The sequence below is a fragment of the Ambystoma mexicanum genome, chromosome 13 (genome assembly GCF_040938575.1).
Source record: "Ambystoma mexicanum isolate Mex_15411 chromosome 13, UKY_AmexF1_1, whole genome shotgun sequence".
Taxonomy (NCBI): domain Eukaryota; kingdom Metazoa; phylum Chordata; class Amphibia; order Caudata; family Ambystomatidae; genus Ambystoma; species Ambystoma mexicanum.
In genome coordinates, this window is record NC_090938.1 from 400,594,651 (window position 1) to 400,622,506 (window position 27,856).

General features: G+C 46.1%; 1 protein-coding gene across 7 annotated transcripts in view; it reads right to left on the reverse strand.

Moving 5' to 3' along the window:
- The window catches only part of TINF2 (TERF1 interacting nuclear factor 2), a 569,835-nt gene that overhangs the window by 421,466 nt on the left and 120,513 nt on the right, over window positions 1-27,856 (reverse strand). For all 7 annotated transcript variants that reach the window (XR_011283001.1, XR_011283002.1, XM_069633977.1 and 4 more), the window contains one exon: window positions 16,460-16,555. Coding sequence is in view for 5 of the 7 variants with exons in the window: in XM_069633977.1 (XP_069490078.1) it covers window positions 16,460-16,555 (96 nt within the window). In the remaining 2 variants the exon portion in view is untranslated. The remainder of the gene's footprint in view (window positions 1-16,459; window positions 16,556-27,856) is intronic.

The following is a 27,856-nucleotide window of genomic DNA, read 5'->3' on the forward strand; positions in this document are numbered from 1 at the left end:
AGAGTTGATCGTCCACTCTGACCCGGGACATGCGTGAAACATAAAAGCTTAAAGCTCTCCTAGGATCAAGCCTATGGAGCCTCTCCTCTTCCTTACCAGGATGCGGAGGAGGATAGAATGCCGGAACCACAACCTTCTGGGCCAAATGAAATTCTGTCACTACCTTCGGAAGAAAAGAAGGACGAACTCTAAGGACAACCCTGTCCTTGTGAAATACAGTGAAGGGTGGCTTAACTGAAAGTGCCTGTAACTCACTCACTCTGCGAGCGGAAGTAACCGCAACTAAAAACACAGTTTTCAGAGTTCACAGCCTCAAAGGGCAAGAATGTAAAGGCTCAAACGGAGCACCCATAAGAAACTTAAGAACAAGGTTTAAATCCCAACCGGGCACCAGGAAAGGTGACGGAGGGAACACATTAGTGAGCCCTTTCAGAAACTGTGAAATTAAAGGGATTTTAAAGTAGGAACACTCTTCAGACGAGCGCTTAAAGATGGACAGCGCCGCCAGGTAACCTTTAATGGTACCCACTTGCAAGCCCCTGTGGGCCAAAGAAAGTAAAAAGGACAGAACCATGGAGATGTCACATGCAAAAGGATCCACATTCTGAACTCTGCACCAGTCGCAGAACTTACGCCAACGGCACAGAGACTTTGTTGCTGGCCTTCGGGCCGAAAGCAACACCTCCATCACGTCTTCAGGGAGGTCCCAATCCTTATACCTCAACCTTTCAGAAGCCAAGAGTGAAGGTTGAGGGATCTGACCTCTGGATGGAGAACCTGACCCCCCCCCTCCCGTGAGAGCAGATCGTCTCGGTAGGGAAGACGACGTGGAGGGCAGATGGACAAGTCGAGAAGGTCCGGGTACCACGTCCTCCGAGCCCACGCCGAAGCAATGAGGATCATCCGGGAACCAAACTTCCGTAACCTCCGCAGCACTTGCGGGATGACGGGGACTGGAGGAAACGCGTACAGCAGCGGAAATGACCACTCCACCACGAACGCGCCTCCTAAGGCTCCTTTTGGAGGAAATTCCCGCGAGCAAAACCTTTCGCACTTCCGGTTGACACTGGAGGCGAAGAGATCCACTTGAGGGGTCCCCCAAAGGGCGAAGATCTCCAGGAGAATCTCCTGAGCCAACTCCCACTCGTGAGAGATCGCGCTCTGCCTGCTCAGACCGTCCGCCGTCACGTTTTCATCTCCGGCCAGATGAACTGCCAAGATCGAAACTTCCTGCTGGATGGCCCAGAACTCGAGCTGCATCGCCTCCGTGCACAGAGGAAGTGACCCTGCCCCCCCTCCCCCTTTTTGTTGAGGTAGTGCATGGCCACTGTGTTGTCCGTCAGGATCAGGACACTCTTTCCTCGCACAGTTGGCAGAAAAGCCTTCAGGGCTAGCCTGACGGCCCTCAGCTCCAACAGATTGATATGGAGTCTGGACTCCGACGGAGACCAACGACCGCTGACTGTCAGCCCGTTGGCATGAGCTCCCCTTCCCGTGAGGGATGCATCCGTCACGATCGTCACCACTGGCCAGGGAAGCCAAAATGGAGCCCCCTTCATCAAGTTGCCTTCGACGGCCCACCACAGAATGTCCCGGGCGACCGAGGGCGGCACCTGAACCGGGTCCGACATCCTGCCGGAGGACTGCGACCATTGCGTCTTGAGTGCCCACTGCAAAGATCTCATCCGCAGGCGAGCCTCTGGCACCAGAAGAATGCAGGATGCCATGAGGCCGAGCAACCTCAAGAACTCGAACGCTGGGAGTGTCTGGGCATGCTGAAACTTGTGCACCATCTGCTGAATGTGAAGAGCCCTCACCTGGGGAGGAAAACACTGCCCCAGGGAAGTGCTCCGATGTACTGGAGCCGCTGTGTTGGCGTCAAATGGGACTTCTTTAAATTGAGGGAGAAGCCCAGCCTGTGAAGGGAGTGGCAGGTGACGGACAGATGATCCAGGACTTGCTCGGGAGAGCTCCCCCTGATCAACCAATCGTCCAGGTAGGGGTAGACGTGAATCCCCCCTTGCCTGAGATGCGCTGCCACCACCACCATGAGCTTGGTGAAAACCCTCGGGGCGGAGGTCAATCCGAACGGCAGGACCCGAAACTGAAAGTGCGAGTCGCCAACCGCGAACCTCAGGTACTTCTTGTGCTTGGGATGGATTGGCACATGTAAGTAAGCATCCTTGAGGTCGAGTGACACCAACCAGTCCTGAAGCTGAAGGGCCTGGAGGACTTGAGAGAGAGTAACCATCTTGAACTTGTCCTTCCTGAGGAGTTTGTTCAAACCGCGCAGGTCCATGATGGGTCTCAATCCCCTGTCTTTCTTCGAAATCAAAAAATAAGGGGAATACCATCCCTTGTTCCTCTCCGCTACAGGCACCAGTTCTATGGCGCCTTCCTCCAGCAGGGCTTGAATTTCCTGCGCAAGGAGCAGATCCGGACTCTGCAAAGAAAGGTTCCCCGGTGGATTGTCGCGAGGCCTGTGCCCAAAGGGAAGACAGTAGCCGTGGGTTATGATCTCCAGAACCCACACATCTGAAGTAATGGCTTGCCACTCTTCAAGATGCTGCGCCAGCCTTCCCCCAACCGGCGAACCATGGGACATGGCCTCATGACTGAGTGGGAGCGGCTGCGGCGTTACCTGAGGGCAAAGAGGCAACTGCCCAGGCGGCCTTGGCACCACGGGTACCCTGTCGTCCACCTCTGGTACCCCTGCGTTGGCCTCTTTGACTGCCAGATCCTCTCGCTTTACTGAAGGACGAGTAATAGCAAAAGGAACCACCCCTCCACTGCTGTCCCCTAGGACGAAAAGGCAGAGGTTGGCGAACTGCAGCGCCCAATGACTTCGCTGCAGCTTTTGAGGTCTGCAACCTCTCAAGGCTCTCGTCAGCCTTGCTGCCAAAAAGGTGTTCACCGTCAAAGGGCATGTTGAGGAGCCGGGACTGCACATCAGGAGCAAACCCCGACTTCCGCAACCACGCAAACCTGCGTATCACGGTGCTCGCCGCCATGGACCTACTGACGCATTCAGCTAAGTCCAAACCCGACTGAACGGACTCACACATGGCATCCTTACCATCCTGGACCATAGCAAGGAAACCATCCCGTTCGTCCCCTTCGGGAATATGTTCAGCCGCTAATGCAACACAGTTCCACAGAGTGTGTGTGAAACGAGACAAGGCACAAATGGAGTTGGCCGCCTGAAGCGCCATACCACCAGAAGAAAACACTTTCTTCGCCCAGCCATCAAAACATTTGTCGTCCCTATCAGGAGGGATGGTAGGGTACGACGCCTGCTTTGCCGGGGCCTGCACCACCAAACTCTCCGGAGTGGGGTGCCTGGTCAAGTAGCAGGGGTCGCTACTGGCTGGACGGTATTTTCGCGACAAGGATCTGCCCACCGCCGGGAGACTCTCCGGAGCAGTCCAAGCCGCCGCCACCCTTCTCTGTAAAGCCATATGGAACGGCAGTACCGGGTCAGTTGGGGGACCAACATCAAGTATGTCCGTTAGATCATCCTGCACAAACTCCCCTGGGGGAGCAGACCATCCCAAGTACTCAGAAACCCTAGCCATAAGGCGCCGGTACGAGGAATCGGCATGAGAGCCAGGCTCAGGCCTGCAAAACTCCACCTCCGGAGAGGTGTCCAGTCCACTGGCATCATGCAGTGACTGCCTCAAATCGGCAAACTGACTATGGCCCGAGACAATGTCATCCGGAAACTGACTAGGAACCAGGCCATCAGAATCCTCATCCGCCTCTGAAATATATTCCAGGTGGCGAAAAGAAGGCACCCGAAAGTGCTTGCTCTTAACCAGATCCTTCCTAGGGGGTTCCCCCGTGCCACGGGGTACCTCCGACACGAAAGGCGTCGATGGCGTAGAGCGAATCAGCGCCGGCGTCGAGAGAACAGGCATCGGCGCCGAGAGGATCGGCGTCGACGTCAGATGCAGCGCCGCCAGCATCGGCGGCGTCGACACAGCCCTCGAAGCCAGAGCCCCGAGCGTGTCCTTCGACGACCTGAGCGTCGACGGCTTTGAGTACTTCCTCGGAGCCGGAGCCTCGAGAAAGCCTGTCGACGCCCTCGACGCCTCAGACGTCGATGTCTTCCTCGAAGACCTCACAGGTGCACACGGTCTCGAACGCGTCGAGGACCGGGACCTGTAACGGGTACGTCGAGAACGAGTCTCCTTGTCCGAACGGGACCTCTCCCGTGACTCGTGCCGACCACTCTTGCGAGCGGTGTCTCTCGACCTCTCGCGACCGACCCCACTCGGGGGCGCGGGCGGCTTAGTACCCTGCGACTCGAGAATCGCCAGCATTTTCTTCCCGAAGGAAGCCCATTCCTCCGGCGTCGCACGGCTGGTGGGGTAAGCGACGTGCCGGGCAGAGTCCTCCGAAGAGGACCTGGAAGACGACCAGTGTCGGCGCTTCCGAGAATGCCTCGAAGAGGCTGAGGAGTGGTGAGACCGACTCCTAGAAGGAGACCCACGAGACTTCCGATGATGACGCGGAGAGTCACCTCTCGAATCATCCGTCGAAAGCCCCGCAGACTTCGACTTCCGGGGCTTGGACACCCGACCTACCGACAACTTCTTCTTACATTCGCGTAAGGCTTTGGACGTGAGCGACTGGCAGTCGATACAGTCATCCGTGTCGTGGGCCTCCCTGAGGCACCAGAGGCAGGCGTCGTGCGAGTCCGTCACCGACATCTTGGATCAACACTCCCCGCACTTCTTGAAGCCCAGACGCGGGGTCGAAGTCGAAGTAGAAGACATCTTCACACGAAGGATTTTCACAAAAACGAACAGGTTCGAAGAACAGAACTCCAAAGAGTCGAGGCGTTAACCGAGATTCACGAAGCAACACGTTCGCGGAAAAAACGGAACTGAGGCTACGGGCGTCGTGCGTCCTACTTATCACATCGGATGACGTCGGACGTGGTCCTCAACGACGGCGCATCGACGTCATCGACGCAGGACGCAGAAAAAAGTTTCCGAAGCAGCACAACTGTGGTGATTACATGTCATAGATATGGAATACGTCGGAGGACCCAATCCCCTCGAAATGTATTTCTTTAAATTTTTTTTTTTTATATTATATAGATTTTTTTTATATATATTTATTATATACTTACAACACAGAATCAGAGAAATCAGCACAATAAATCTCAGCAAGCAAAATGAAAATGACAAAAACGGGTCTGTTCACCAGCTAGTTATAAGGCAGTTCTGTTTGATACCGCTGAATTCAACGGCACGGAATACTGACGTTCACAGTTAGATAGTTGAAGGTTAGAGCAAGGAAAGCCACCCTATTATGGTGAACAGAAAAGACACAAAGTTTAGCCAAATCCAATCATATTGAGGTAGCAGAGCAATCCCATTCTTTTTACTGTTGTTTTAACCTTGTGGAGGTCAGTAAAGCATTCGATTTTACTTCCCTTGTCTGTTTTGCTCATTCTTGTGGGGAACTGACTAGTCACTAAGACTGTCAGTACTGAGAAACTATGTCTCTCTTTATGAATTCTTGTATTTTTACAATTGCACACATCCCCTTACAGCGAAGTGCCGTTAGGAGAATTTGTATCCTTATAACATTTTTCATAATGGTTTTTTAGTTACCTTGACAAGGTGTACAAGATAACTAGTACCAGCTGTGTGATTTATACCTTCTTTTAGCCTTCGTAGGTCAGGAAATTACTTTTATGAAAAACCCCTTTCCAGGTGAAAGCTGTGGCTTTCACAGGCTTAAAGGGTGCTGTGTGTACCAGAGATGGGGTCTGAGGATGTCTAGTCCCAATCCGAATCTTTGGTGCCAGAAAGTCTTGCTGGGGTGGTGACCTGTGCCTATCCAGGATTTGGCTATTTGAATGGCCTTGCTCCCAGCCTGAATCTTGGATAAAAGGAGGAATCCTGCAACTGTTCTTCAGATCACAATTGGAGACAAGACTTCAACGAAGACGAACAGCCACTCTAACGACAACCCCATCGACTCCAGTGATTTGCTCAGTGAAGCCCTGCTCTTCTGCATGATCTCAGAAGACCCGTGTTGGTGTGTTGACCCTTGAACTGGTGGGAACAACCAGTCTCGACCCCTGCTCAAGGATCTGTGCATTTTGAGACTTTGGAACTGTCCCTGGACCACCTGGTGGATGGATCAGGTCTCCCCTCTGGGCTACCTTGCTGCAGCGGTCATTGTTCAGAGTAGAGCCTTGGAACATTGCAGCTCTTAAGCTTAAGCAACAAGTCACCTGCTCGTGCATGATCAGCCTTCTCACTTCAAGGAAAGCAGTGCTGGGGCTGCGCTTGTGTTTGCCAATGTAGGATTGCTTGTCGCCACCTGACCATGGTGAACTTCGTTGGAGCACTACTTCAATCCTGCGAGGTGTCCCGAAGAGGTCTGGACCACAGAAGTCTTAATGTTTCTTTTTTTTGGGCCTTCATCTGGAAGCTGACTGGAACAGTTTGCTATGCAACGTAACCCAGTCCTGACCCGGCATGTGACCTCTGCAACCGTGAAGCCTGGGCCTTCGTCACCCCGAACCAAGCATGTGTGTCCCCCAACGGATCACAGAAGACCTGCAGTGGTCTCTGTAAGAATCTGAGTCAGGGGTTTTAGTTAACAAACCTGTTTCTGCCCCACCTGTCCTCCATTCAGTATTTCTTTTATTTATTTGGATTTATAAAGTGCCCAGCGGCCCGAGGGCATCATGGCGCTGTTACAGGATATTCACTTATGACATGGTACAGATAATTCATAGGCAGTTGTACAGGTAAAAACATGACAGCGTTCCAGGGTTACATAGAAACTGTATTTGAGGCAGTACATTTGGAAATTGATTAGTAACTTTGGGCGTAAAGTCCTTGTCCCCCAACTCCCTCTAACCTAGCCTCTGACTGTCAAACTTGGATTAAGGATCCTTTCCTAGGTCTTACCTGGTGAATAGGATAGAGTGGGGGGACTTACCTGAATTTGGGTAAATACTTCTTTAACTTTTAAAACCTTTGCAAAGCACCACCAAAGCCCACTGCATCATTTCTGAATACCTTACCAGAAGAGGCTATATATTGGAAAATGTGACTTTTGGGCACAAGGCCCCATACCATTTTAGGGTTGGATTTCATCAGATTGAGGAAAGCTACACTTGTGCTTAATTCTGACTATTTTTCTAGCATCCGACTGCTCACCTGTTCAACACTAATAACTAATGCATATGCAACTCTTTTCTCCTATTGATATATATATATATATTTTTTTTTTTTATTGAAACATTTACTCAGTTTAAAAAATAAAGAAAAACTGAGTTTTATCAAAAGTAAAACGAAATTGTCCTCTCACTTTCCTTCCCTTTCCAAGGAAAAGGAAAAGTCTTCACGCAACGCTACCTCCCTCTCCATGTGCGTTGCGACTTTAAGTGGATGACAGAGAAAGAAAGAAAGTCTATCCTTTATTGTGATTGCGATGAGGTGTTATGAGTATTTATTTCTTTCATCGCTAGCTCTATTTGCTTCGCCATTGCCACTGCCCAATTCGTTTATTTATTCAATGAAATAACTTTGTTAAAGGGACGTTATGGGGTTAGGTTGCACTAACAAAAACCCATGAAATTCAATGAGAAAACTTTGTTAAATGGACGTTAAGGTTACAAGTAAAACTGAAAAACACTTGAAATTCGCAAGTTATAGTAAGCTAAGCGAAGATAACTCGCGCCACCTCCGTGCACTGCTAAGACTAACACTCAGGACATCAAAGACATCACAAATGCCATTGATGACAATATTAAGCCTCGGAACGTATCTTTTAATGCAACCTGCAAGTATAGTGGAGTAACGTAGCCCAAACTATTTCCACCCCAATGAACAACAATAATATCTTGGCATTGAAAGTGAGCCATAGTAAAATGATAGTAAACTCACCCAGTTTAGCCCAGACACTGTATACCACCAAACCTCCACTCCCTCCAAACCAATAGTACGAGAGATGCCACACAAATCAGTGTACCTTTTAAAATTATTCATCGAACAATCTCCCAACATCCACACAGTGAGCTTTTTCTTAGCAATATCCACATCCATCTTCCCTACACACAGCAATCAAAACACCTACTACCCTCTCTTCCTGTAATCCACAACACCTCATTGGCTATTTCCCCCAGACCCTTTCCATGCCAGACATCCTTGAAAGACCTGGATGTGGCATGTGCCGTCCGCGGACTACGGCAGTGTCCGCTGACCCCGTAACACAGTGACAGCCCTTCTACCATTTCCACATTCATGTTATCAACACTCCCTCATTGGCTGCTTTCAAAGCATCCACCAATCACATCTAAAACCTCTACAGTTTACCCGGTCATCTCAGTGTAACGCTTCAGATGTACACTTGAACTCTGAGAATACATATTGCTTGTTACTCAAAGGCATCAGCATCAAAAACTACTGTGAAACTGTCCAATATTTCAATTTCCAGATTCAACGAGATCTGCATCTAACAAGACAAAGTACAGGTACGCTTATATTTAAAAAAATATTGTCTTCAACTCTTACACAAATGGATACACTTTGTTAAACTATTGAACTGTAACCAGAATAATCTAAGATTTACAGAAACACATCGCTATATATTCATCACCTTCTTGGACATCAATCTGAGAATTGTTGATCAGAACTTAACATGTGAAAACCTACGGGATCTAACACGCATCTAGCTACAATGAGTGGACGCCCAAAGAGCTTGATATGGAGTGTTCCCTATGGCGAATTCACCAGATTACGAAGAAATAGTTATACTTTGGAAGCATACGATTTTGAAAGCAAAACAACAGCATGTGGATTCCAACAGCAACTATATCCTAAGAAAGTTATTGAAAGAGCTTATATTAAAGCTTGGTGCATGACAGACAAAGCCTCCTTACAGGACGCACGAAAAACAAGAAGCCTGATATGGATAAAGAAACAACACGACTCATCCTAACTTTTGGTAGTCAAGCTTTGTCCATCAGACGCATATTGCAAAGATACTGGAAGGTATTGCTGGCCGATAATGATCTACTCAATAACCTGAAGGCCAATCCGGACATTAGTTTGAGAAGGAACCGTTCAATAAAAGATACATTGGTACATAGTTTTATGGCACATGGAGAAGACAACAGACCGAGACCAAAGAAAGGGCTTTTCGAAGCGTACTAGGTGTAAGATCTGCAAATTTGCAGACAATTGTACATTCTTTAAACACCCCCTATTAGGCCAATCAATTCCTATAATTGAAAAAATTACATGTGAATCAGATTATGTGGTATATGTTTTAACATGCTCATGTAAAAAATGGTACATCGGCAGTACGAAATGCAAGTCAAAAATTTGGATCCAACAGCATGTCCGAGCAATAATGACTAATAACTCCAATTATCCCATGGCCAAACATTTTGCAGCATCAAGGTATTTTGGAGGGTTTCAGCTTTTTTGGAATCCATAGGATCGAAATCAGACCACGTGGAGGAGACAGAGCGCATGCTCAGACAAAAAGAAACACGATTCATTTTAGACTTTGAGCAAATACCCAAATGGTCATAATTATGGATGAAGAACTTGATACTTTTTTAGGACAATGATTCGAAAAAGACACTTCAGAGAGTCCAACAAGTCCATTCTATGTTAAGGCTAATATGTCTTGTCAATCCATAATATTTTTATGAAAGATGATAGGCTGTTTCCATGATGTCTCGGCCCACAAATATGTTACTCTTGGACCTGTTATGGAGCATACTTAGAGTTGATATTAGTTGAAAATATCCGATTCATTTGGTGATCGCTATGATACTTGGTTTGATTATTTTGCAGTTTTTATTCCCATTTTCACTATATCATGTATTTTATTTTTATTGATGTTGCATATTTTGGTTGTGGGCTGTTCTGCTACTTTGTTTTTTCTTGTGTGGTTTCTTTCTATTTTCTCTTTGGAGGTTTGATTATATTCTTAATTTTGCACTTTTTATCAGTGAGATTCAGGAGTTTGATGTTAGAGATTTTACAGTTTTCTCATTGTATCACTGTCGCTGACACAGCAGGGGGTTTATTGTTGATTTCCACGTAAGATGATGGTATATAGATCGGTTAGCACATGAGGAACATACCTGCATCAATATAAACAAGAGTGCATCATTAAAAGGCACTTCAATGCATGTGGCACTAACATTTCACTCTTAAATGAGACCTCGGCGCAGCACGTAGCACTTTCTAACCGCATCGTGTATTGAGCAAGTAGTGATAGGCAGTAGGCATAGGACCTGGACAGGAACCACATTACTGAAGCTTTTAAGTACAGCATCCCGCTAATTATGTAAGCATCCATGCCATGATTATTCATAGATGGCGTTGCATCATCTATACATCATATGATGATTAAGAACAAAAAAATTATCCAGCGGTAACCGATGCCAAAATGCACACACCACTTTATTGGTAATATAATTGCTGGTATGCACCATGCACTTTATGCCGGTCTGCTACACACACAGCGGTGCACTAAGCACCTTATTGACAGGTGAACTCTACACCAAATGATGGCCAAGATTAAAAACGGCAAGCGGTTTTTGATGGCAAATAGCACATAGCACTGTATTAAATTATAGCTGCTACATAACATACACTTTATCCTGTCTGGCTGTTAACATGGCAATGCACTTAGCACTTTATTGTGAGCTGAACTGCTGTGTAGCATCATGCACCTTGGCAAAACACATGCCGAAGACCATTAGAGATTGAGCGGTTATTGATATAAAAATGCATTTTAGCACTTTATATCATTGTTGAAACACATTATGCATCTTATGCTGTCTGGTCGTAAATATGGTTATGCACTTAGCACTTTATTGCCAGTAGAACTGTTGCACAGCATTACGCACCTTGCTATAATAGATGCACGAGATATAGCGCTGGTCTGAATGTACATAGGGACATTTCCAATTTAAAAGAACATTTGGTTTGAAAAATGCTCAGTGGATTGCTGCAACTCAGATATACTAGCACAACATGGCCGACAAATTTAGCATGCAGCACTAGTCCACTTTCAATTTTTACTACGTCTCTCACCTGTTATTTTAAAATGGGCACTTTTGAATGGGCAAATTGATGTGAACAAGCGACGAGGCAGTCGCGAAACACGTTATGCTGCTGAATTTTCAGGGCAAACACTGCGGGAAAGCCATATGCTGATGACTTTTAAATCAGTTTTTTGTGATGTTACATTAAAGAAATTAAAGGAAGTTTGTCTACATCTTTGGACCATGATTATTTATGGAAATCACGTCAAAGAGTGCAACTTGATAGCTGGCTTGGATTTCAGAAGCAAGAAATATATATATATATATATATATATATATATATATATATATATATAAAAAAAAATACAGGGTTCCTGCTACTAACCCTGTAATAAGCTTCTCAATAAGCATATTCTCATTTTTAACCACGCTACAAATGCCATACATTGCAGCATTCATCACATGCTCACATGAAGCAGCAAACAATTAGAATTCTCTGCGTTTCAAAATGTTTCTTTTTACAAGCATTTTGATGAAAGTAAAAAAATGCATATGTGCATTTATAGCAGCACTGTGTTATTTTTTATTAAAAGAAAGGAAAAGCAGATAAAATAGATTGGTAGACCATTTTTAAGAGGCACTTAATGTGTGCCAGATTAATATGTTGGCAGTACATGCATACATCCCAACATCAACCATTCCAATTTATAGGTGCTTATTAAGTCTTAATTTTTTCCTTTGCATTCTGTCGCATCCAATTCCACTTTTCCCATTATGAAACTCAAACTACACGTTCCAGAATGCAAAGAAAAAACAGGACTGGACTTGAAGATTCGACACTGTGACATGTATATCAAATAAACATATAATATGCTGTGCATTTTTAAATATTTCTTTTTGGAAGCATTTTGATTAAAGTTAAACATTGCATATGTGCATTTATAGCAGCACTGTCTCACTGTTTCATAAAAGAAAGTAAAAGTAGATAAAAATAGATTTGTAGACCATTTTTAATTGGCACTCAGTGTGGGCCAGTTTAACATATTGACAGTACATTTATACTTGTCAAAATAACCCATTCCAATCTTTAGCTGCTTACGCAGTCCTAATTATTTCTCTACGATCTGGGACTTGTACTCCAACTTTTATAATGGTAAAAGTGGAACTACAAGTCCCAGAACGCAAACAAAACATCTAGTACTACATAAAAACCTACAGATTAGAATGCATCATGTTGGCAAATATGCATATACTCCTAACATGTTAAACTTCCACACACCAACAGCCATTTAAAAGTGTACTACAAATCTTTTCCATCAACTTCTCTTCTCTTTTACAAAACGTTACACACAGTTTCTATAAATGCACATACGCATGTCTTAACTTTCATGAAAATGCTCCTATAAACATTTTTAAATGTCCAACAATTTCATGAACTGTCCCCCAACAACTCCTCCTACCTTCATAAATAACCTTGCTTACTAAAAGTACTTCACCATTACCACATATCCCCACTAACGTTCTTTTACAATTACTGGAAAGAAGCACTTTGCCGAAGACAAGAACTGAAAAAATAATACCCTTCTCATCCTACAAAGTAAGTACATTGTTGTACAATGTATATGTATGTAATTACAACAGCACAAATCCACTATATATTAACCCAGACTACTCTTTTTGAACCAACATTCCTTTCACTCCAACTCATTATACTGCACCATTTACACTCTTCCTATTACCATCTAAACACTACCATTGCAGCTCTCACTGTTTTCCTGAAAACAGCACAATGTCTCTACTGATTCAATCACACCACCACTCCATTATTCACTAACCCAACACCATCACATCTCTACAGAATCTTACTCTCACAACCTTCCCAACCACACCCGATATGCCACCGCACAATCAAACAGCACTGTATTGAGCTCTCCAATCACACCCACTCACATTACATGCATATACATTGCACAACTTTCAAACCTAAACTTTCTCTTTTCCCAACAGACAGAACAAAACGCCTACTAAAAAGCAACTCCGTAGAAAAGAAAGGAAAATAGAGCAGATAAGAATAAGACCAAACCATATAGTCACACCTCTAAAACAATTTATAGAAAACATTACATCAAAAGAGCTAGTATCCTCACTCCACAAAACTAACCAGCCACGACTTAAAAAAAAGGTAAGGCCACTCTTGCAAAACCTAAAAGTAAAGAAATGTGTACAAAGAAAAGCAGACCCAATAACAAACCTAACACTTTATCTACCAATAGTAATGTAGTAACTGTAAAGCATGTCAAAAAAATAATTTTGCAAATAATGTTCCACCGTAGAGTTCTTCACAATCTTATAAAAACAGCTGAAAAGTCACAATATACCCTTAAAAACTACCAGAGGAGACTAATCCTCAAGGCTCTAATTGACAGCACTTTTCTACTAAATAGAAAATGTATATTGATTTTAAACAGAATGAAACCACCAACTAAATGAATCAATACATTACAAAAAGTACTTCTAAACATGTGCATTGTCAATAGAGACCTTTTCAAACTTCTGTGATGGTGAATGGATTCACACAAGCAGAACAGAACCATATTTCAATGAAGAAGCTTATAAACAAGAACAACAAAAACAATAACCATACACAATAATGGTTGAGGGTATGAAATGGTAGAAGACACCATTAGGGCAAAAGAAACCCTTATAGAAAAAACGTCCAACAAACTTTCAACCAAATGCTCCTTTCACCCAAACAAACCGTCAGCGTACAAATGGACATACAGCTCAATGTGTAACATACGCCAACAATGCTTTAAATATTTGCGACAATTCTTCAATCACTATGTGAAACTAACAGACAATTACAAACCATGGACTCCAGAAATAGCTAAGTTTCAAAACACATCTGCTGAAATATCAGACCGAGCATGTACCTATTGTCGCATAACTTTTTATAAAAAGCACAACAATAGTAGATATAGCCCACAAAATAGAGAACAATGAGGAATCCCAATGGTTCCAATTCGCTTTATATCTAACAGCAGAAACTAAATACAAAATAACTGACCCCTCAATAGTTTGCACGTACTGCAACACAAAGCTTGACATTTTCCAAGTGCTATCACTAATAATTTAGAAATGTTCCCACTTCCAAAAGCTCTCCAACAACTTAACTTGTATGAGACCATTATAATCGAAACAGTACACCCATTTCAAGCTATAATACGCCTTTAACCGAAATCAGCCAAATGACCTCCACCCGAGTTACTAACGGGCATCTGTGGCAAAGTAGTATATTTGCCACTAGCTCTCAAAGAAAATGTATGAACTAAAGGAGTACAGCGACCAATAGATCAATCTTTGGTTGTACTAGTTAATGGTGTACCAACAAAAGACAAAATAATTTGGCAACAACTAGTCGACATAAACAAAGTTAGACAAGCCCTACAATATCTAAAAGAAAACAATGCATTCTACAAAGATATAAACAGAGGAAAACTTAAGAGAAACCACCCAAATAATTCAAGATTCGCCAGCAACCGGCCTATTTGAATGGGTAGATCCTGTTATTGCAGCCAACATTTTAGACCAGTATACAATTCACCCACTTCACTCCAAAGACACCATTGAAGATGCATTAGAAACATATCAAATGCATCAAGCCAAAGGATCCCCAATGAGCATATGGTAAAAAGTGGATTTTGCCTGTGGCCATGCCCCCTAGTACGTACCATACACCGTAAACTAATAAAACTCACCCTGAACCCTCTTGCAATCGAAATGATTGACCGCGGACTCTGCGGCATCTGCAAACCCTTTTTTCCACCTGTAGAAAACGGCTCTATATCATCTTTTTTCCACTCCCCCCCACCCTTCCCAGCCGCCCCTCTTTCCGCCACCAAATAACCCCAAATGTGTTTTCCAGACTTTTTTCTCGCTGCGCTATCCGCGGACACCAGCCAGTGTCCACGAAACATGGTGGGCGTTTCTGAAACTATGTCTCACCTCACGCACTTCAACATCCAATCAGCGGGCGCGTCCGATGTCCGCGGACATCACGCCGTCCTCTGGACCTATCCGAGGCCCGTCCGCAGACCGAACAGGTAAGTGAGTCTGCGGACCAAACCCAGATATCACTATTATTTTGTACCTACCTTTTGACCATTTAAAAAAAAAAAAACAACTATGGATTTAAACCAAATTATTTTTTTCATTGCGTCTATAGGAAAAAACACATTTTGGGACCTCCCCTATAAATTACATGCCGCAGACCCCCAAGACCCCCCCCCCCTGCCCCCGCACTAAATCTCGCCAAACTTTGCAGAATCAATCTGACAGGGCCATATACATTTTTCAGTTTCGTGAGGATTTGTCCAGGGTGGGGCACAAAAAGTGCTATTCCTATGGGTTGAGCAACTTAACCATAACTACATGGCCACTACCGCAGGCCAGGTAATATGGCTTTGATAACAATACGTACCTGTGATTTGTATATGCTTAGTGTTTAACTGAAGGCCTAATACATAACTATTTCGATATTCTTACTGTCCAACTTGAATTATTAGTGTGGCTCTGTGTGGACTCATTGTAGCCCTAGACCACTCTCACACTTTTCCTGAGACAATGCCTAAACTGCTCACCTACCTTACCTTGATTGGGTTCTGGCTAACCTCTCAGTGTCATTACTGCTTCCCATGAATAGACTGCCCTCCCAAAATCTTTCAACAAGTTTTGAATTTGGAAATCCATCACAGCCAGTCTACCCCAAAGGGAAATGTTTTAGTTTTCTTAAGAAGGTTTTAAAGGAGTCATGAAGTGAACCCACCATTCCCAAACCACTTCTTGACAGGCGTGCTGCAGGAGCTGGTGGAGTTCATGGGGAAATGAAATGATAAAGATGGAGGATGTGTAGTCTACACTTATATATTACAAATATAGATTCATATTTTCACGCTGTAAATTGGGTTTCTGTGCATAATTTTATCACAAGGTACTTATGGTTATGATTCTCCAATTAGTAAGGATTAATATCTATTCCAATTAAATGAACATAGACCTAATGTTGGTTTCCAACACAACAACTAGCCTCCTGTTGAAGTGAAAGGAATGAAGAACTCGAGGGGTGAAATCAGTCAGCGTAGTACACTGTGTGAGAACGAGTCTTTGATTCACTAATTGCACAGAGAAGGAATGTGCATTGTTTTCAGGGGATGGTGTGTAGATGATTATGGTTAAAATCCTTCTAGCTAAAACCTGGAAAAGCAGCTTGTTCCAATGTCCCACCCAGCAGGAAATAAAGGGTAGAAGGCACTCTGCTTCTTTGTTGATACGAGTGATCCAAAGAGTGTGTGGAAACTGTGATGCATCTACTTATTGCAAAAGGACGAGAGAAAATACACATCTACACAAATTGCTCACAGCATAAGGATGCGTCGCTGGATCAGGGAACAGTGTGTTGACTAACACACAAATGCTTCTCTTTGTGTTGTTCTGATGGATCATGTTCATTACGATCTGTAGTAGAGAAAAGGGAGAGTAAATAGTGTAGAAGTGGACTGCACCACTTAAAAATGAATTCCCACATTTTCAAATTGTGTACTTGTTAGATAAACCTCAAAAATCACCCAGAAACGGTACTACGTGCCCTAAAGGGGCAGAATGGCGATTATTGATGCTGGACAAACATTACATTTTAAATACAATAAAATGGGAAATCTGAAAGCAAGCTAATCAAAGACAATAACAACAGAGGGAATGCAAGTAAAACACAAGTGTTAAAGTTTGAGTAATTGGTAGAGGTCAACAAAAGAAAGTTGTAAGGAGGCAGAAATAAGACACTGACACGGAGGGGTCACAGTGCTATAAACCTTTATTCAAGGGTAAAAAGGAAAAGAAAACCCTAACCCCTCCCCCAACTCTAAGAGGTGGTTCCCTGCCTCAACTGAAATAACTAGTATCAGACTGTCCAAAGTAAAAGTCCCAATGTCCCGTGTTGAAATCCTAACTCTGTCCCTTAAACTGTAAGCTAACTAAATCAAAGGAGAGGTTTTCTTGGTCTAGAGGAATGACTCACTTCTCCTGGACAAATGGCAGTTCTTGTCGTAGTAGGATCTTACCAATGTGGTTTCAGCCACTCCTTGGCTATTGAGGGAATGGCTCCCTTAACCCAGCTTTCCTCAGGCTTACAATGTAGTTCCTTGGGTCCCAGACCCTGGTTGGCAGCTCTGGCTTCCTCTCGCCGTATACTGCACTGCGGAAAGAACAGCCTGGATGCACTCCCCAAGCTGTCGTGGGCCGACCTGGTTCCCTCTCACCAACAGCGACCAAGAAGAGTAGCCTAGATGCACTCCCAGGGCTGTGCTGGCCCATACAGACTTCGTTCACTAACCTGCCAAGTACCATATGAACTGTCCATTAACTTCCAGGTCTCGGTGTGCGAAGGAACATGGCAGCTCTTCTGTAGAGCACTGGTGACCTGAGGCCCCTGGAAGCGACCATCGGCTCCTGCTCCAATGTTATTTTGGTAGCTGCTTAGCAATTCGGGTGTCGGAGGGGAAGTGCTTTCTCCAACGCTGTCCCCAGCACTGCAAATTCACTTCCCTGATCAGATTTTGGATCCAAACTCGCGGTGCATGAAGACTGCGACCACCGCCTTGCATCTGGGCCTACCATTGCTAAATTATATTCTCTGTTGAACCCTGGCTGAGTGAATGAAGCTCCCGGACCACGGCAGGACAGCCACTGGAGCCCTGGAGATGGATCCCAGCATTGAGCCCGGCGACTGCTCCGGAGCCCTGGAGGGAGGGTCCATCGCTGCCTCAGCTAACCCAGCGTGTAACCGCTGTTGAACACCCCCTCTCCCGATGCTGTGTGGCCCTCTGGCGGGTTGGGGGTGCAGGGGATTGGGGCACTGTCACCAACGTGCTGAAGGCCAAATTGGATGCAGGGCGGCCTCAGACTTCTTTTCAGTGGCAGTTTGACCTGTAACACGTGGAGCGCTCTACCCTCTGCAGACCAGCTGTTTACAACCCAGTCCTGCAGTCACACCCTGTGCCGACTGCCCCCCTCTACAGTCCGCCCAGCACTCCTCCATGGGTTGCACACGGGGTGGAAATATTGACCCTGCTACACTCCTTTGTACTTCTGCCATCACAGCTTCTCTGCTGGACTCCTGCAAACACTGCACAGGGCTTGGCCGTGTGCCCACACAACGGATAACAGTATGGAATAACGTGGTGTGATCTTCCCCTGCCTGCCCATCTACGGATTCGGGCGAGCCCACAGAGACGCAACACATGATGGCCTGTATACAGGAGGGGTTCTCGGCTATCAATAACAAGCTGGACCACATGAATGGCACTATTTGCTCCATCAAAGAACGATTCGAGAAAGCGGACCTATGACTGACCGAGGCTGTAACCAGAGTGGGAGTAGTGGAGGATGATGTCTCCTCACTAAGGTCCGATTTTGCCACCCTAACCAAGCAAGTACAAATGGTCACCAAGAAGAACGATGAGTTTGAGTCCAGATAGCACCGCAACAATATCCGGATCATCAGTGTCACTGAGGACAACCTCGCCAGCCCCATGGAGGACTTTGTCAGCGCATCATCGTGACCTTACTTGACAACCCTACAATATTGCTGCAGTTCGCAGTGGAGCGGCACACAGATCCCTGGCTCCTTACCCCAGACCTGGTGCCTCACTGCGCCTGATAAGTGATAATCACTCGCATACTAAACTACCGAGACAGAGATGTGATTCTGCCCGTAAAAAGAGCGAATTACGGTTAGGCTCCAGTAGGATCCATATCTACCCAGATTTCTCCATGGCTGTGCAGCAGGATGGGAAAACATGTTTGTCTGTGAAGAAGAGGCTTCGCGACTTGGGCAAGAAATATGCAATGTTGTATCCGGCCAAGCTACGCATTGAAAGCAAGGGTAAAACCTACTTCTTCACAATCCCAGAGGAAGCTATGAAATTCTTAGAAAAACGCAACGCTGGTTCATGACACCGCTCACCCTGTTCCCACCCTTGTTTTGATTTGTTATCCGCTCACAACGCACCTTAACGGTCAATACGCTCCCAAGTACAAGCACCCGTACGACGCTTACAGGACATGCCTATTGGGGTGCCTTTACGTTACTTTATACCTTCCATTCATCTTAGGAGCAGTGCTGCTTTTAAAAACTCCACATTCCCACACTTTTCACTCAGTCTTCGCTCTGGTCGCAGCACCCAAGTTTTCATTGTGTGTATGATGGCACTGTTATGTTACTCTAATTCTACTAATTGTCTCACGGGAAATAATATTGTTTCATGCTCCATATTTCTTTCATTGGGCCTGGGTCATCACCCATGGCTAGCCTCCCCATGTAATGTTGCAGTGTTGGTTGGTTTGTTTGGTTGGTTCTGGGGTCCCAACTTTCCGTTTGGGGGGTGAGATGAGGGTGGGGCCACATAAAGTTGGGGTGGGGAGAGAGGGAAGACTCGAATGGCATTGTTTTGAAGGTGAACTGGGGGCTGATGGACAGGTATACAGATATGTTTTGCACCAGAGATATGGGTGAGGTCACATGCCTGAGCGGGAACATTGGAGTTCTTGGAAATCCTGTCAAGAGGTGAAAGCTCCTACTCCACATTGAGTAGTCACAAGGCTAAGCTCTTATTCTTGCAGGCGACTCACCCTGGCAGCAGGACGTGAGGGGTTCGCCAAAGGCTGGGGCAAGGACAGGTTTTACACCACCTACTCCACGCAATGCAGGGGTGTAATGATTCTACTCCATAGTTCCATCCCGTTCAAACACAAAGTTCACATGGATTGGATTTTCTAGGGCGGTACATTCTAGTCTACGGGGTGCTGGCAGGAATTGAAGTGATCCCGCTGAATGTGTATGGTCCTAATGTAGATGATCCCGAATTTTATGTTGAACTCACTTGTGTATTGGCTCTCTACCCACTAATGCCTATATTGTGGGGTGAGGACTAAGACTAGTCTTGATGTGGACCTTGACAGACTGGCTATAGCCCGCAGGTGCTCACGAAGGCCACTCTGATAATACAAAATGGAATCACGGAACTGGGCATGGTGGATGCGTGGAGGGCCCTCAACCCTAGCACCCGGGCATATTCCTTCTACTCCTCAGTGCACAAGTTATTTTCTTGAATCGATTTATGGCTTGTCTACGATCTTCTTGGAGGTGTCAGAGGTGCGAGCATGTTGCCTAGGTCGTTCTCTGACCATTCCCCTATCCTACTTACTCATTAGCTGGATGGGCTCCCTAGGGCCTGCCCAAACTGGTGTTTTAAGTCACATACATTATTAGATTTGGCCTTCGAGACCAACCTCCAAGACCAGGTCCTACTATACTTTCAGACAAACTAGAGGTCCATGCCCTCTGTGGGAGGCTTTCACGGGCTACATACGCAGAATTGCGATGGCCCCCGAGTTCGGGGTTCTCCAGACTATCAGGCGTGAGATCATGAACAGCGAGAATTCCCTTTACCATCTCTAGCAGCTGTACTCTGCCCAGCCCCCCTCAGCTACGCTTGCACAGGTCAACAAGGCGTTAAGACACATTCAGAGCCCATGTGGAGAGGGAACTCAAGTTTCTGGATGCCCCAGCGTCAGCAAGACGGTACGGGGAGGGTGGGCGACCGGGTAGACTGCTGGCTCAGGAAGTCCACCAGGCGAATGATAACAGATGCATTCCGCTCATCAAAGACAGCTCAGGCAGTCTGGTGCAAAACACTCACAAGTTAATAGTTTTTGCTTGAGCAATTGATGCCTTACCTATTGGGAAAGCCCCAGGCCCTGATGGCCTCACCGCGGGATTCAATAAACACTTCAGGGCTATATTAATTCTCTATCTCCATTATGTATGGGCTGAGGCCCTTGGGCTACAGATACTCCCAGCCACCATGAGAGAGGCGGTTATCACTGTCCTTCTGAAACATAATATGCCAGCAGAGGAGTGCGGCTCCTACCACCCCCTTTCACTAATAAACTCAGATGTCAACATTTCTGCAAAGGTATTAGCTATGCGTCCGACACAGTACACGTCCCATATCATTCATCCCAATCAATTGGGCTATATACCTAGGCGGTCGATGGTGCTCAATTTGAGCTGACTCTTCAATATCCTTGCACAAATGAAATCGGAAGCTCAAGCAGTGGCAGCCACACTTGACATACAAAAAGCTTACCCACAGGGGTACACCTCCAGTACACATCGCCACTTGCACGAGTCTGCTCAAATGGGATGCTCTCAACCCCGATACACATTGCAAGGGGCGCACATCAATGCTGCCCATTGTCACCCCTATTATTCACCATTACCATAGAGCAACTGGCAGATCTCATTAGGCATAGCCATAGACACAGACACAGAGGCCATCGGATGGCTGGAGTACCAGAAATCATAGACCTTTATGCCAATGACGCTATAGTTTATGTCAGTGACCCGCAGATCAACCTGGCCCGAAGGATGTCCTGGCATTCAGGTAGTTATCCGGTCTGCGTGTGAACTGCACTAAGTCAGAGATTTTCCCCCTTACAGATGCTGTGGCTAAACAGCATAACTTGCTCGGCTTCTCCTGGGCCCCATCCGAGATGAGATACCTGGGGACCATGGCGACTAGACAACGTGCCACTTTATTGACTCGTAACTATACCGCATACACGTCACACCTCGCTCTCAGGCTACAGGCATGGTTGGTGCTGTCTATGGCAGGTAAAATAGCCCTGCTCAAAATAGCGGTATTTCGCAAATTACGTTATTTCTTCCAGAACACAGCGCTATGGCCCGGGGCAGAGTTCTTTAAGGAGCTTGAAGTTAGTATTAACACATTTGTCTCGCACTCTGGGGCGGCACGCCTTAAACAGAGCACTTTGTTGTTACCCTATACACGTGGGGGGTTTGCTGATCCCGACTTTTGGCTGTACTGGCTGGTGGCGCAAGCGCAGTTTGCGACCTACTGGTTCGTACATGATGCGCCTAAACCCACATGTTAAACCCGAAAGCCACTCGGCACAGGGTTGCCAAATCAGATCCCTTGTGCCCCCTTCCCTGGTTTATAGACCCATGCCCATTTGACCCTGCAGAAATTATGGAAACTACTGGGAGTGGAACATCCTTATCACAGCGACCTACCCCTACGGAATTTGTATTTGTATTTATTAAGTTTTATATAGCGCTTTACATTACAACAAAATTACATTGGAAGCATAATATTCAACTAGAATCAAACAATAATAGTATGCACAACAATTACCAGAGGACAAGGAGTGAGGAAATGGAGGAAAAGTAAGGAGGCAGTGAGAGCAGTGGTCAGGAAGAGATTTTAAGGAGGAGTGGTAGGAGGAGATGGAACGGATAAGTAGAGGTGGAGAGTTCCAATGAAGGAGGGGCGAGGAGCTGAAAGCATCGGAAGCGGGAAGGGGCACAGGGTGGAGGAGGAACAGAGGATGAATAAGTTAGCAGGACGGAGAGGACGAGAGGGAGTATAGAAAGAGAGGAGGGAGGAGAGGTAGCGAGGGGCAAGGTCATGAAGAGATTTAAAAACGAGGCAGAGAAAATTGAATTTAAGTTGGGAATGAAAGGGAAGCCAGCCAAGAGAAGAGAGTGAGGAGGAGATGGAGTCTAGAGGGGAGAGAAAACAAAGAGTACGGATAGCCGAGTGATAGAGGGATTTGAGGGGAGCAAGATAAGATGCAGGGAGGCCAAAGAGGAGAGCAGAGCAGTAGAATAGACGGAAAAAGATAAGGGAAGAAATTAAGAGTTTGGTAGCATGGAAGGTGAGGGAAGATCGGATTTTGCCATCACCTCTTCGGTATTGAAGAGGTGATAGTGACAGGCTCCGGGAGGTAAGAGAAATGTGGAGAGTAAATGAGAGGTTAGAGTCGAAGTGGAGGCCAAGGTTACAGGCAGAGGATGAGAAGGGAAGGTTAGTAGGGGGAAAGAGGATAGAAGGAGGGGGAGAGGAAGGAGGAAGTGTGTTGGCAGGAAAGAATAAGACCTCGGTCTTATCAGTATTGAGGGAGAGAAAGTGAGAAGACATGCAGTTTTTGATAGCTGTAAGACAAGAGGAAAGTTTGTGGTGGATATCAGGAGTGAAGGAGGAGAAGGAGAGGTAAGGTTAGGTATCAACAGCATAGAAATGGTGAGCGATATCGAAGGAAGAGATAGTAGAGGCAAGAGGGGAGGTATAGAGTGAGAAGCACAGAACCTTGGGGAACTCCGAGTGAAGGGAGTAAGTAGGGGAGAAACGGCCGCCTCAAGAGACGGTAAAAGAACATTTAGAAAAGGTAAGAGGACAGCCAGTCAAGAACAGAGCCTCTAAAACCGAAAGAGGAGAGAGTATTGAGGAGTAAAGGGTGATCGACAATGTCAAAAGTGGCAGAGAGGTCAAGAAGAATAAGAATGGAGGATTGCTTAGAGTATCGTGCAGTGAGGAGGGAGTTGAGAAGCGAGGTAAGAGCAGATTCAGTGGAATGTTTAGGACGGAACCCAGATTGAGTAGGGGGGGGGGGAGGTTGGAAACAAAGGCAAAGAGTTGAAAGTAAACAAGACGTTCGAGAAGATTAGAGAGGAATGGTAGAAGCGAGATGGGACGAAAGTTGGATGCAAGGAGGGGTTTAGGGGAGGGCTTTTTCAGTATGGGGACAATAGTAGCATGTTTAAAGGCAGAAGGAAAGTTGGAAGATGAGAGACAGATGTTGAAGAAGGAGGTGAGGTAGGGAATAAGAAGAGGGTATATTTTAGGAATAAGGGGGATAGGGATGGGATCAGAGGGGGCAGCAGTGGGGTGAGTTTTAGACAAGAGGAGGGAGACGTCAGAAGAAGTGATAGGGGTGAAGTCCGACACGAGGGAGGAAGGGTTGGTGTGATTAGGGGAAGGAGGTGAACAAGAGGGGGAGCACAATATGTTTTGCCGAAGAGAGAGTATCTTAGAGGAGAAGAAATCAGCAAAGTCAGAGGGAGGGAAGAAGAACGTGAGTGGAAAGGAGTGGGAGCAGAGAGAAGACGGGTTAGTGTCTGAAAGATTTGACGAGGGAGAGAGGCTTGAAAAGATTAGAGAAGTAAGAATGTTTGGCTAGGCTAAGGCAGGAATCATAGAGAGGTAAGAGAAGTAAGAAGATTGGTTGGCCGGCAAACAGGGTTTGAGCCAGCCTCGCTCAAGGCGACGGAGAAAGCGGCGCATAGAGAGAAGGTGAGGGGGGGAAAGCCAGGGTTGAGCAGGTTTGCAGGAGGGGCGGAAGGAGGAGAGAGGGTGGAGTTGATCAAAACAAGTGGAGAGGGAGGAGGAGAGATTAGAAAGAGCATCATTAGCCGGGAGGGAGGAAAAGTCAGAGAGAGTGGGGAGATAGGAGGAACAGGTATCAGAAAAGAGAGGAGGGTTAAAGTTATGGAGACCCCGCCTACAGAAAGAAGTAGGGGAGAAGCAGATTGAGGGTGAGTGAGAGAAAATGAGAGTAAGGCGTGATCGGAGAGGTAGGTGGGAAGGGATGAGACAGAAGAACAGGAAAAGGAAGAGACAAAAGTAAGATTGAGAGTGGACACAGAGGAGTGAGTAGGTGGAGTAGGAAGAAGAGTGAGGAGGTAGGAGTTGAGAATAACCTGCAGAGGGGAGGGTTGGTGAGGAATGAAGAGATTTGAATTGTATACCTACCATCCGTAAAATAGATGCAGAAAAACGATGGGTGAAGAGCGGTTTCAGCTTCCTGGGCAGTATGCACCGGGATGGGAACTTTTTAGCTCCAGATGATATTCACATCATCATGCAGCACAGGCCCTCACAATGGCTTCGATACATAGGACTGCGCAGTGTGTTAAGGGGAATTGAGACATGTTCCCAGTAGAGCCTGAAAGCGATCCCATTCTAGGGTACATCATGGCAGCGCATGGTGCTCGTGCCCTTGTTTCTATGCTATACAGATTGGTAAAGAAACGGACCTCGAGGCCTCTGGGCACGCTCCGGTCCAATAGGCCACGAGATATGAATTTAGACAGCAATGATGAGACCTGGGGAGATATATGCATGCAAACCCGGGCAGTCTCCTGTAATTCCTGATTTCGCTTAATGCAGCTCAAGGTATTGCACAGGTATCACTTTGCTGCGGCTAGGCAGCAGCTATTCTCTCAGACTAAAAGTGGCCGCTGCCCCAGGCATATGGAGGATGATGCTGGCTATTGTCATATGGTGCACAGCTGCCCAAGGCTTGGCGAGTACTGGGAGGTAGTGCGTGATGTGCTAGCGGATATAGTTGACAGTAGATTGGAGGCCACCCCTATGCAGTGTCTATTCAATGCATTTGAAGACTTGGCAGGGCACAGGCGGAAACTTCTTAGCATACGTTTACTACTGGCATTAAGATGCTTGTTGCTGCACTGGTTTACGCCCAACATTCCAACACCTAGACAATGGCTGCGGGCCGTCACCTGAGCCAATGATAATGAAGATTAATGAGCGTCCTTGCAGCCAGTGTGCAGCCGCCCTAGGGATGTGTGGCGGCCCTTCCAAACCTACCTGTTGCGCTCCCCTGATCACTCTTAAGCAACATGTTGCACGTTTGTTTATTTTTCCCTCATCACACACTCTGAATACCATGGTTACCTGCCCCTGATGAATGGATGTCTTCAGGATGCAGCAGCACAAGGTCCGGTCCTTGGGTTCTTGGTCTGGAGACTGAAGAAATGAACTGAAGAAAACTGGCGGCAGTCATCGACCGGGGAGGCTTCCAACAAATGATTCTTTCCAGCTTCTCACTGCTCTGTGGATTTGGCGTCTTTTTTACAGGTACCTGATGAAGAACGAATATCGCTGGTCGGACATTAGAAGACCATGTACTGCACACTTGCTCAAGGTCCCTCGGTATTGGCGGTTTGCAGCTGAGCAAGGTCGCAGCATATCAAGGGATGGCTCGCTTTGCAGGTCATCTCAAGACTAGTGGATTTCACCAGCCTCGATTGGAAGGAAGGGTTACATCAGGCTCTCCGGTCACTGGAAATCGCTACAGCTGTCTTTTCTTCATCATCCTCTTCGGATTTGGTTCCAGTGGTCGACTTGTCAGCAGCTTCCATGATCTGAGTATTTATCAGGAACTACATCACAACTTCTGCAAAATCCCCTTGCAGTTTACAGAAAGGAGCCGTCCGGCTGTCCACTCTGGACAGCCAGCTCCCAGTAGGAACTGGTTCCTTTCAGGCAAGGTGAAAGACAAAGGGCTGCTGAGTTTTAGACTCCTCCCTCGCTTCCTGCCTTCTCATGAGACAGTTGGGAATCCAAAGGATTCCCTTCCTGCCGACAAAACGTCAACTAGGGCCTTTACCACCTAGGACGGCAGAAGAAGACCCAAGAAACAACAAGCAAAGAAGAAATGGCAGAAAAAGAAGGAGCCCACCATTCTAGCCGAATAGGGATTATCCTGTGCATTGCTGCGGCTGATTTGACAACCTGCGAGTAATAATGACTAAAAGTCATAAAAGTAGTTTCACTGCCACCAGCCATTCAAGTAAACTTGTAATTTAACAAACATGTTACCGGGTAAGTAAGCAAGGGGATACATTGTATCTCTCCAGCACTCTACATAAGGTGGGGTGTGCTGGCTCACCAAAATAAATTAAAGAGGGTTGGAATCCCACTTTACTTCTTGAGAACAGTAGTCCACCCAAGAGGTAATAAGAGAAATGAAATTAAAAAGGGAATCCCAAAAGGGCAACCCAGCATAATCCCAAAAGTTATAAAGGCACTATAAATCCAAACACACACTATGGAGAGACATAAAAAGGTCACCCATAAAAAGAGTAAAAGACTACGTGAGAGGGGAAAAAGGATTCCCCCTCACCTAGGGACAAGGTCAAATAATTACCAAGTCCAAGCAAAAAAGTTCTGGGGTTGACACAGGTCAAGAAGATTCATCAGGAATATGAAAATCTTACCCAACAAGGGTGAGTAGGAGTAGCGAAGTGGAAATAGTGGAGATATCAATGTATGGAGGCAAGACGGAGTAGAAGGGAAACATCAGAGGTAGAGTGCCAGAGGAAAGGGTGTTGGGGCAGGAGGTGGGGGGGTAGCAAGAGTAGCAGAGAGTCTCTGGCCGTGGGCATGAGTGAACTCGGCTGAATTCAGTGGAGAAAGTGCATGGAACTATTCCAATTCCCAAGTAGAACATTAACAACTGGATAGTGTAGGGAGAGTTTAGGCAGTCCTGGAGGAAGTTGAGGTAGCCTGTTTTTAGGGTGAACGCCATTATACTAAGGCAGTAACTAGACAGCAGAGGTTCACCTTCAATTGAACTAACTAGGGGTTACAGACGCCTGGGTTAGGAAGGGGAACCCATGGGAGGCGAGAGAGGGACTGCCGTAGGGCCCACAAACCAAAAGAAACAGCCTTGAACTGTCTTTGAGCCTCAGTCATGTGTGCCATCTGCAACAGCAGATAGAGAGCAGGGGTGCCAACAACAGTATACTGCGACTATCACCAAAGCTCACAGGACAGGGTTTTGCCAAAATGCCCTGTGCAAGGGACATGTTACTACAATATTTCACGCAAAGGGAAATAATGGGGAACAGATATGCGTGAAACCAGTTAGGTACAATCCACAAGATGATGAGCATGGACAGGAGGACATGGAGAAGTCAGAGTGTTAAAAATGACTGATAAACAAATAATAAGGAACAATAGTCTAGACTTGCTTGCAGTAATAGAGGATAGAAATATAAAAGAAAGCACTGGGATGTGAGGAAGAGAAGTGGTGCTTAAGGCACTAAAAAGGGACATGTGCTAGGGGCCTTGTGGAGCCGCTCTGAAGATG